The sequence below is a fragment of the Hippocampus bargibanti genome, linkage group LG17, assembly GCF_051943395.1.
Source record: "Hippocampus bargibanti isolate YZ-2025 linkage group LG17, ASM5194339v1, whole genome shotgun sequence".
Taxonomy (NCBI): Eukaryota; Metazoa; Chordata; class Actinopteri; order Syngnathiformes; family Syngnathidae; genus Hippocampus; species Hippocampus bargibanti.
The window spans coordinates 2623117-2634433 of NC_142750.1; the positions used below are offsets into that span (position 1 = coordinate 2623117).

At 41.1% G+C, this 11317-nt stretch overlaps 2 protein-coding genes across 2 annotated transcripts in view; one reads left to right on the forward strand and one right to left on the reverse strand.

Annotated features, from left to right (window-relative positions):
• Positions 1–6763, reverse strand: part of LOC148885207 (protein shisa-8) — a 35079-nt gene extending 28316 nt beyond the window's left edge. The window contains exons 1-2 of the mRNA XM_089019177.1: positions 6027–6763; positions 2804–3431 (exon numbers count right to left, since the gene is read on the reverse strand). Of these exons, the coding sequence (XP_088875303.1) occupies positions 2804–3423 (620 nt within the window). The 5' untranslated portion in view covers positions 3424–3431; positions 6027–6763. The remainder of the gene's footprint in view (positions 1–2803; positions 3432–6026) is intronic.
• The window catches only part of desi1a (desumoylating isopeptidase 1a), a 56256-nt gene extending 46339 nt beyond the window's left edge, over positions 1–9917 (forward strand). The window contains exon 7 of the mRNA XM_089019471.1: positions 9783–9917. Coding sequence (XP_088875597.1) covers positions 9783–9813 — 31 coding nt within the window. The 3' untranslated portion in view covers positions 9814–9917. The remainder of the gene's footprint in view (positions 1–9782) is intronic.
• The last annotated feature ends 1400 nt before the right edge of the window (positions 9918–11317 follow it).

Genomic DNA, 11317 nt, shown 5'->3' on the forward strand with positions numbered 1-11317 from the left:
GCAAAGTCTTTGAACTAACTTGCAAAAAATATGTATAATAAAAACACGACGTCTTTGTAAGCTCTCAGTCGAGTCCATCGATGAAAAGGTTTCTTCAGCCGTCATCTGTACTTGCTCAAAGTCGGGAATGTTGGAAATGTATTCATGATTTTCTGTTTTTATTTTTTTGTGTACAATTTGGTTAAATTTTGTTCCGAAATGCCAAATTGTAGTTGACTAAAGCATTTTGCACTATACGTCACTTTTTTTTGTACGCTCTACGTGCGATTAAGTATTCCAAACATTTCCTCTACTAATGTGACACAACACAAAAGACATGTAGCTTTTCGAGCTATCCATTAGCTAAATAGCTATCTAACTCATTTGTAAAAGATAATAAGGAGAGAGAATGAACTTAACTTCTATTAGCCAGCTAGCTTTCTATCTATTTGAGTTACTTCTGGGTTGAGTGAACGCTGGCGCGTGTGGCTGCCGCTGCTCACCCACAGAAAAACTTATCCTGTGACTGTGACCTTGAGAGTTTTGAAAGGCGCTTCAAAATGAAATGTATTATTATTATTATTATTATTATTATTACTACACACATTTACAAGCGCACGCGCGCGCATCACAGCTGGCGGAAAGTAGCGGACAATCACAGGCTAGGAGTGAATTTGAAAATGTGATTGTCGTGCCAAGATGAGCTCATCTTTTCTGAATGGAAAGGCATTTGGATCTTTGGCAGGCAACAGCTGATGTACAGCCCAAATGTGACTGGTTTTTGATCGTGGGAGGTTATTTGGGGGATGCTGCAGCTTCTCTCCCTTTATCAAAAAGCACCGACGGATGTATAGTTTGTTAGCTAGCACCGACGGATGAATAGTTTGCTAGCTAATTCATGACATGTCATATCTCGGCTCGATGACTGTCATGCGCTTTATTGTGTAGTCGCCCAATCCTCCATGAAGCATCTCCAGCTGGTCCAGAATGTTGCTGCTTACCTCTTGACTGGTACTTGTCAGAGGGAGCATAGAACATCCTTTCACTGGCTCCATTTTAGAGTTATTTTCAAGATCTTACTATTTGTTTTTGTTTTTATTATTGCGTTGTATTTTGGACAGCTGCCCTCATTTCAAGCTCATATAACTCCAGACCCACATCATTTCGGAATTAACTGTTTTTTTCTGATGAAAGAACAGAGTCTAAGTTTTCTTGCGCTGCATAGAATGTTTATGTAGACCTAAAACTCAATATTTTGTGGGTCCTGAAATTTGAGTGAAAATGACAATAACCCTGGCGCTGGAGTGGTCACACCATCGTTTTACTCCTCTGTCGAGTAGACTGAGGGATGCGCGTATGACGGTGTTTTAAAGGAGACGCCACCCCCATGGGGCAATTCTTTGCAGCCAATAGGCTGACGGGTTCCACCCAACACAACACACTGACACACACTCTGCGTCTCTCGCTTGTCCTCGCTGTTCTGTGCACTAGAATTAACCGTTGGCTCCTCTCCAGTCACATCCAGTCAATATCCCAGCCATCCCAAAAAACACCCGCTCCCTTCGGATCGTTCACTGGGGGCCAAACATTGGCAGAGTCGCAGTTGTGTCACAGTAATCAATCCTAGCATCGATGGGAAAACAGCCGCAGCAGCAGTCCGCCAGCGTCAAAACCCAAATGCGTGTTTTGTTAAATAACTCAAAGCATCATCATGTAAAATGATCATCAATGAAATACTGATGGAGGAAGACGCTTTTGTGGTGGACTTTTGGATTTTTAGATTTCACCTTCAGATCAAAGTTTGGTGTTCGTCAATTGGATCCAAATTCGTTCTTTTTTTTTAACAAACAGAATAACCTTATTAGTGAAATACTGTTCTATGTTGTAAAAAAAAAAGAGGGAAAAATAACAAAACATTAAAAAAATATTAATTAAGAAGTACACATTTAAATTTTTAACTTTTTAAATTATAAGAAATTTAAAAAAAATACATGTTAAATACAAATTAAATTTACAATTACATTTAAGATTAAATTTAAAAATTAATTAAAAATTTTGTTTAAAATGAAATTTAAAATTTAATTTAAAATTACATTTAAAATTACATTTAAAATGACATAAAAAATAAATTTAAAACTAAATTTAAAATTAACTTTAGAATTACATTTGAAAATGAATTTACAAATAAATTTAAAATTAAATTTACAATTAAATTTAAAGTTAAATTTACAATTAAATTTAAAATTTAATTTAAAATTAAAATTAAAATGAGTTTAAAATAACATTTTAATTTACATTTCAATTTCAATTTGCATTTAAATTAACCTTTAAAATCTACCTTTAAATTTACATTTCATTAAAATTAAAATTAAAATGTATTTAAAATAACATTTAATTTACATTTAAATTTACCTTTAATATTTACCTTTAAATGTATCTTTAAATTTACCTTTAAATTTACATTGACCTTTAAAATTAACATTTAGAATAAACAAATAAATACATGAATACATACAAGAATATTGCTTACGAGCATTGTTGCTGCATAGAGACAACTTGCTCAGTGTTTTTTTTTGGCAATTTAGGTCACAGCAACTATTAGAGACGTGGATGCTCTTAGTCTTTGTCAAAAATAAACCCAAAATATCGCATACTTGGCAAAAAAGGTACCGCACAACCACTCTGTGAGTCCTGCTGAGGCGAAGCACCTTGGCTTTGTAAAGCTCACGTCTTGTCAAAAAGTTTTGCGTAATCACAACCGCGGTTTGATAAAGATGTCACTCACGAGAACAAGAAGCTCAATGTTCTTTAATTCGGGTCCTACCTGGAATTCGTCATATCCGTTTGCCCGCCTCGACTCTTCTCCAGCCCCAACTTGGTGAAAATTCCGATGAGCACCATGATGGCCACCACGCCGCAGATAATATACACAATCATGTGGGTTCGGTCTCGATCCGGCTCCTGGTGGACCTCCGTGACGGGCGCCGCCGGTCGCCCGGTGTTTGCCCAGACGGGCGTGTCGTAGTTTGAACAGGAAGTCTGATCCAAACTCTGGATTTTGAATTGGCAGCAGAAGCGGTAGAAGCAGGAGCCGCAACAAAAGCTATAGATCCCCGCGTTGCAATTGAACGGAGGGTCCCATTGGCCCATGACGTCGTAGTAACCCCAGCAACGATTGGCGCCGCCTGGAGTTTTGTCCTCCGTCTCCGCGGTCGGCGTTGCCAACGCGGCTTCCTGTAACACCGACGGCTCGGTGGTGAGGTTATTGGGAGGATTCTGGGCCGCAACTTGGGCCAAAGGCCGATGGCCAAGTCCACCCGGAGAGGTCAAGCCGAGAAGAATGGCCGCCGAGAAGCTGACCAGCATGGGTTGCACGTAGGCGGCCATCTTAGGTCCTTTGGTTTTGATGCGTCCGCGTTGTTGTGTAACTGGGAGGCTCAACATTCAAGAACCTAGGTATGGGTCGGGGGGCACAATAAAAGTGTTAAATAGTCATTCCCACACAGAAGTTAGTCAGCTCACACCAACATAGTTACAACTGCCATTTTCAATCAAAAGCATACAAGCTAAACCTTTTACTTATTGACTCATTTTGTCAGTCAAGCACCTTGCAGGTTCTGACCACCACGACTGTCAGAATCTGCAAGGCCTTCTCTGCAGGCCTAAAATATCTGAATCACAAACTAATGCGATCTATATTTTGTCCATAAATTCATATTACATAATTCCAAACTGTCTTTCAGCTTCCTTTCATTGCTTTTCACTTGTTGCACTGCTTCCAGATGTGTGTTTTCGTTATTTAAACGTTTATCCAATCACATTTCAACCAACATTTGTTACCAGGGTCAGAAATCGACCTGGACGCCTTCACAATCAGTTCTGCAGGCCCTGGAGTTTGAATTGGCAACAATAAAGCCTGCTTGCAGGCGCTGGAAACGTCATAGTATTCATATATAATGTAGTCACATGATTGGCTAGTCACTAGCCAATCACAGTATCACTAGCCGCTAGTGTTAAGCGCATACTGGCCAGAGCTAGCACACTGTATCTGTCCCAAATTGCATAAGCAAATACACTTTTGTGTTGATTTAATAGCGGTTTTGTCAACCCACAATGGCTGTAGAAGAAGAAGTTGATTTGGTTGCAGTTATACCGTTAAAGCCATTTTCAAGACAGACTTTTCAAGATTACATGGACATCATTAAGGTTGGACAGCTCAGAAGCTAGCAAAAATAGCAAATATTTAAATTTTATGAGGTTAGCCACACATTCATTGTAAAAATTCGAACAGTTTAATGACCGAATTTCATAGACGTGCACATTCCACCATGACGTCCCTGATCCACTGCTGAAAAGGATGCTTTGATCCTCTCCTCTTTCATCTACAACTGATTCATGTCACAAAGAGGGTACAGAAAGTGCGGAAGAATGAATGACTCTCTGTGTCTTGTTGTCATATTATTTATTTAGCTTTTTTTTTACTTTATGTTGCTTCCGGGTTGAGGGAACGCTGAGTGTAAAATGTCCTTGAGAGTTTTGAAAAGCGCTTATAAATGAAATGTATTATTATATTAAGTTTCTTCAAGTCTAACAGCACCCTCCAGCGGACGTGTAGTAATATCACACCACATTCGCAGCTGCGGAGTGATTCCGACGTAGCACTAGTGAAGGCCTAGGGTTGGCATGCACGCCCCGCCACTGCAGTCAACACTCATCGTCTGTTCGGTGTTGATCAAAAGTTTGATGACGGTAACAATTGGACTTGGGGGAATCCATTTTGAGTCTCTCAGTCGGTTCATCTGCGTCCCTGAAAATGGACGCGTTTGTAGGCGAGGGGTTCAAAATGGTGGAAATGTCACCTTTCATCAAAGCGCTTGATATCCCCAAGTTGGAAAAAAAAAACCGACAAATCCGCTTGGCTTGCGGTGGATTCAGTTCAGAAGCCACAAATAAAAGCGCTTGTAGCATTTCCTGCAATCACTTTTCTCAGTCAAAAGACAATCTGTGAAAGTGTTTGCTGTCAAAACAAAATGGTGGGCGGAGGTTCTTCCAAGACTCACAAACAATCCACAGTTCCCATTTCGGGAAAGCGTTTCTCAATCCTCAGCTCGTATTCCTGAGTGGGTAACACATCGGATGAGCGGCGCCAAATCACTTTTGACGTCCCGAGGAAAAAATCGGCGGCGAGTGTTTTGGAGTTTTCTCCAGTGGCCTAGTCGACTCTCCTCCCTCGCTTAACTTGCGTCTTTCATCTTACCGCTGACAATGTCAACGGTAGCGTGGCGGGGGTACTTTTATTGTCGGCGGCGGCCATTCTTTTTGCTTTAAATGATATGTATTATCATTATTAGCTCTCTATCTAGCTGGCTGGCTATCTGTTAGCTATCTATCCAGCCGCCTAGCTATTTATTAGCTAGCTAGCTGGTTAGCTGGCTATCTATTAGCTATCTATTGGCTAGCTGGCTACCTGTTGGCTATGTAATAGCTATATGGCAGGTTAGCTGGGTATCTATTAGCTATCTATTGGCTAGCTAGCTAGCTGGCTATCTGTTGGCTATCTACTAGCTATAGAGTTGGCTAGCTTTCTATCTATTTGAGTTACTTCCGGGTTGAGTGAACACCGGCGCGTATGGCTGCCGCTGCTCACCCACGGAAAAACTGATTCTGTGACCTTGAGCGTTTTGAAAGGCGCTTAGAAATTAAATGGTATGGATGCTGTTATGATGTTAGTGAGGCTGCACAAGAGACACTATTAAAAAAATGGCTATCGAAAAATCCCACATGGATTATTGTTTACTTTTAACTATTTTTTTTTTTTAAAGAAACAAATTCATCCCTACTCTTATTTTGAAAGGGAAAGGGCGCTCCTAGTAGGGGCGGGGGTATGGATGCTGTATTGATGTTAGTGAGGCTGCACATGAGACGCTATTAAAAAAATGGCTATCGAAAAATCCCACATGGATTATTGTTTACTTTTAACAATTGTAATTTTCAATTAAACAAATTCATCTCCTACTCTTATTTTGAAAGGCCCGCATAAAATATACCTGATTTGTTTCCACGCCGGACTGTTGGACTTTTGTTGAAGCTCACCAAATATCAGCATGAGGTCAAGGGAGACCTTCTCCCTCTTCATTTTGAAATGCGCGCGAGCACCAAGTTTGTGCCCAAAAATAAACGTCCGTAGCTTGTTTGCCAAAAACCGGTGGTGAAGTGGAGATGCGATAGCCCCAACGCAGAGGCGGCGGCAGCGGCGGCGGCGGCGCTGGCGACCAATCGGCACATCAAAACATGTCCTGTTTTCAAAGGAAGCCCTTCTTTGGACTGCAGCAGATGCTCTTTTTGTTCTAATTAGAGGAGGGGGTGACCAGGGTGGGTTCAGGTGCAAGTTGGTCACATGACGAGCACCTGAGCAAAACGCTGACCCCGAACGAATCTCAAGGCAGCATTATGCAACAGTTTTCGGCTAATTGTTGCATGTGATCGATTGGAATTAGGATTTGTTGTCTCCTTTTCCGGCAGTTGCTTCTTTGAAAACAGGCATAATTTGATATATATGTATAAAATATTTTAGATATATATCATATGTATGTGTTTTCACTGTGGCTTGCTCCGAACGAAAGTGGCGAAAAGTCCATGTGGCGAAAGCGAATGCTTTTTTTTTTCCCCCCCCCTCCCTGTCATTCCATCCTTTTGCTTCCTTTGCAGCTGTCGTTCCGTTTTTTTTGGGCTATTCCGTTATTTCCCGCTCGCTCCCATCACGGCGCTGCGTCCGTATCCTTCAACTTGCCGATGCTTCCGCTGCCGTTCTCTCTCACTGTTCTCTGGCAGGACCGGATGACAATATATCCGATACTCCTCCCTCTTTGGCTCACTCCTCCCATCCCCTCCCCCACTCTGCCGCTTCACTCTCACACATAGATTTTTTTTTTTTGGGGTTGTTGTTGTTCGCAAATGAGCACAAGGTCTTTCTTGCTGACGCTCCTCCTCTACCCCTCGCGATATATCACCAGCACATTCGTCTCAACGTTGCATCACGTATTATTTTGCTTTCTTTTGTCTTTTCAGAATCTGAATCCGAATTATTGCCAAGTATGTAGGACACACAAGGAATTTGTCTCCGGTAGAACACGCTGCACTCGTATCATCATTAAAAAAAAATGGCAAAGAAGCACTATACAGTTAGATTTGGCAGTTAATGGTGGAAGACGCTGTTTCAATGTATGCTGGATTAAGTGCACATGAATCGGGAGCGCCTGCCTGAGTGAAATCGCTGGAAAAGGTGGTGGGCAGGGTGCGGAGGGTCCAGTAGGATTTTCCACGTCCTCGTTTTTCGATTCCTGCAGTGTGCAAATCCCCTTTTCTCATTCTCCCTGTCCTCATCTGTTTTTCTTTCAAACCATCTCCATTTGTGCGCTTGGCTCCTTCCTCGACCCATCGTCATCATCACCATCATCATCATGATTTTTTTATCGTTGGGTTAAGATCATGATGATGATCATGAGCATCATCATGATCATCATCATCATCATCATGATCATCATCATGATCATTATCATCATGATCATCGTCATCATCACCATGATTTTTTTCATCGTTGGGTTAAGATCATGATGATGATCATCATCATTATCATCATTATCATCATCATCATCATCATGATCATCACGATAATCATCATCATGATTATCATGATGATCGTGATGATGATCGTGATGATCATCATGACCATCATGATGATGATCGTGATGATCATGATGATGATCGTGATGGTGATGATCGTGATGATCGTGATGATGATGATGATCATGATCGTGATGATGATCGTGATGGTGGTGATCGTGATCGTGATGATGATGATCGTGATGATGATGATGATTGTGACGATCATTGTGATGATCATCATGATAATTATCATGATGATCATCATGATGATCATCATGATGATCATGATCTTAACCCAATGATAAAATGTATAATATAATATTTCATATCTAACGTGTGTGTGTGTGTGCGTGCATGTTTTGAACTTATTCACTGCCAGACGATGTGCAAAAATGTACAGAATGGACTCCGGTATGGCCAATAAAAATATACAAAATGTGCAAACTTGAAAAATCGACTTTAGCACCAAAAAAAAAGGCATCTGTACCATGTGACTAAGAATGTTCAAAACGCTACTTTATCAACGTTACTATCTTGACAGGTGCATTTCATCGAAATAGAGACGAGTTTGACTCCAATTGAGCGTCACCATTCTTATATTCCGTCAAAGCCAAGGTCGTAGCAACACCCTCCTGAGGAGAAAATTGGCGGCAGGGGTGTGTGAGGTGGGGGGGGGGGGATGTTGTATATTATTGAAATGTCAGCCGCCTTTCCATCCCTTTTTGCTGCCTCCCTTCGTGAATGTCCAGGGAAATAGATTGGACTCTGACTCTCTCTCGATTTGTCTCTCTCTATCTATAGGCCAATAATGTCACTTTCCCTTCAGGAAGCTCTTTGTACACCCTCCGCCCCCTTCCCCCCCCACACACACACACTACCTGCCCTCACGCCTTCCCCATACATCATTCCCCATACATCCTTCTCGCTCTCCTTCTCACTTCCTATTCCCATGTTTCTAATCCTCCTCTCCCTCCCGGGTGTTAATTCCTCACTTCTTTACCCCCCCCCCCTCTCTCTCTCTCTCGATGCCAGACACACTGGCATCCCTTCCCTTATTTTTCGTACGCTTGTTTATCTCACTCCCGTCCCCCCAACCCCGCTTCTTCTCCGCCATCCATCCTTATGATCTCGCTCCTTAAATCGTTGCCGATAGACTGCGGCGGCACACGTGCACAGCACACGCTCGTTACAAAGGCGCAGAGGGATTATAGCCCCGTTATTAACCCATTCATTGCCATTGCCGAATTTATTCGAGAATTGCAAAATATGAGCTGGTTATCTATTAGCTATATAGCTAGCTAGCTAGCAGCTATGTAATAATAATAATAATAATTGCCGAATTTATTTGAGAATTGAAAAATATGAGCCGGATATCTATTAGCTATCTAGCTAGCTATCAGCTATGTATTAATAACAATAATTGCCAAATTTATTCGAGAATTGCAAAATATGAGCTGGTTATCTATTAGCTATATAGCTAGCTAGCTAGCAGCTATGTAATAAATATAATAATAATTGCCGAATTTATTTGAGAATTGAAAAATATGAGCCGGGTATCTATTAGCTATCTAGCTAGCTATCAGCTATGTATTAATAACAATAATTGCCAAATTTATTCGAGAATTGAAAAATATGAGCTGGCTATCTATTAGCTATCTATATGGCTGTCAGCTATGTATTAATAATAATAATAATAATAATAATAATAATAACGACAATGACAATCATGACAATAATAATAATAATAATAATAATACATTTCATTAGCGGTCTAGCTGGCTGGCTAGCTATCTAGATAGCTATCTATTAGCGGTCTAGCTGGGTAACTAGCTATCTGGCTAGCTATCTATTAGCTTTCTATCTGAGTGAATGAACGCTGGCGCATGTGGCTGCCGCTGCTCACCCACAGAAGAACTGATCCTGTGACTTTAAAGTGACCTCGAGAGTTTTGAAAGGCGTTTTGAAATCAAATTTATTCTTATTATTATTACTTACTTACTTTTTTTACCACATGTATCGGTAGAGCCTGCCTAAGGGCAGTGGCTGGAAAAGGTGGTGGGCAGGGTGCGGAGGGTCCAATAGGATTTTCCCCGCCCTTGTCTTGATTTTTTTTTTTTTTTTTTTTTTTTTTTTTGCAGTGTGCAAGTCCTCGAAAATGGGGACCAATGACCAAATTGGTTGGCCTCCATTGATCAAAGTCGTAATTTGCTCCTGCGAGACTGCACCGGTACTCCAGGAAGCCTCAACTCCTGCGTAGGCGCTTCCAGGTGCATATCAGTCACAGCACACATCAGTAACTCCAAAATATCCCTGGTAGGTAAGCTTTCTAGCTTTCTCATCATCTGGCCTTCAGCTTTTTTTTTTTATATATATACCTTGATGGCATTCTTTGCCCAGTGCCCCCATTTCTCAACTCATTTCCCCATCCGCTCATATAAATGTCTGCTAAATTGGAGTGGATGTCACACCATCCCGGCGACACGCCCGTCACTCCGTTTTCACTCGAGGGCGCTGAGACTCCCGCCCCCTTTCGCTCGCTTAGTTGCTCATCATTCCCGTGCTCTCTGACTGTCACTCACGGTAGATTAGTTCAGGGGTGGAGACGAGTACGGGGTGGAAGGAAGGAGTCGGGGAACTCAAATAAGGCCACGGAAGGACATGGGGAAAGGGCTCAATAAAATGTCAATCAAATCTTCTCTTTGATATCTTCGTAGTGGTCTTAATAAAAAAGCTAACGTTCCAGAAGCATGAGATAAAAAAATTGAAGTCACGCTTCAATACCATATACAGTAAAGTCTCGTTATATCGATATTCTCGGGAGTCGGAAAAAATATCGATATAACCAGACCATCGATATATCCGATCCTGCGCCATGTAAATTTTCTCCTTGCGTTCATAGAAATAGTATCGTAATAAGCAGTACTATCGATATAACGAGACTTTACTGTACTATAACGAAGAATGCTGGGAACATAGCCTCTCCTATATTTGCCTTTATATTTGAGAACCAATTAAGTTCTTTATTTGGTGCGACTCAGTGGAGCGTAATGAAACATTTACAATCATTCATCAGCACCAAACGTGACCTTCATGAACCAGGGTCAGTTGCATTGGTTTTTATCAAAGCATACATTTGAATGTGGTTGTTTGTTGATCACATGACATAAAAAAGTCAGAAAGCAACGATATAATAATAATAATAATATACCACTTAATTGAATAACACAGAAATATATACAGGTAACATCCGACTTACGACCGTGTTCCGTTTCGACCTAACGGTCTGAAGTCAAAATGGCCGTAAGTCGAAATACATTCAAAATGTTGAATAGAGATGTATAACGCCGCACATGATTGGTCAAGAACGCAGCAGTGAGGGGGTGGGGGGGTTACAGAAACATAGAGCTGCAAATAAAAATAAATAGGCAGATGACAGAGAGTGTGAAAATGGATAGAAAACACAGTAAAATTTTGATTCGTTTCAACTTTATTGATAGTTCAAAGGCAGAGTGTAGACTGCAAGGTTAACATATCCCATCAATCAGGCTCCACAAATAACCCGCAGAAGCCATCTGTAAACTTAATGCAAAAAGCGACCACCCCAGCTAAACAGAATACAATTGATGAGGAACTAGGTAAAATTATCGCAGAGAAAGCATGGCAACTTCACTCG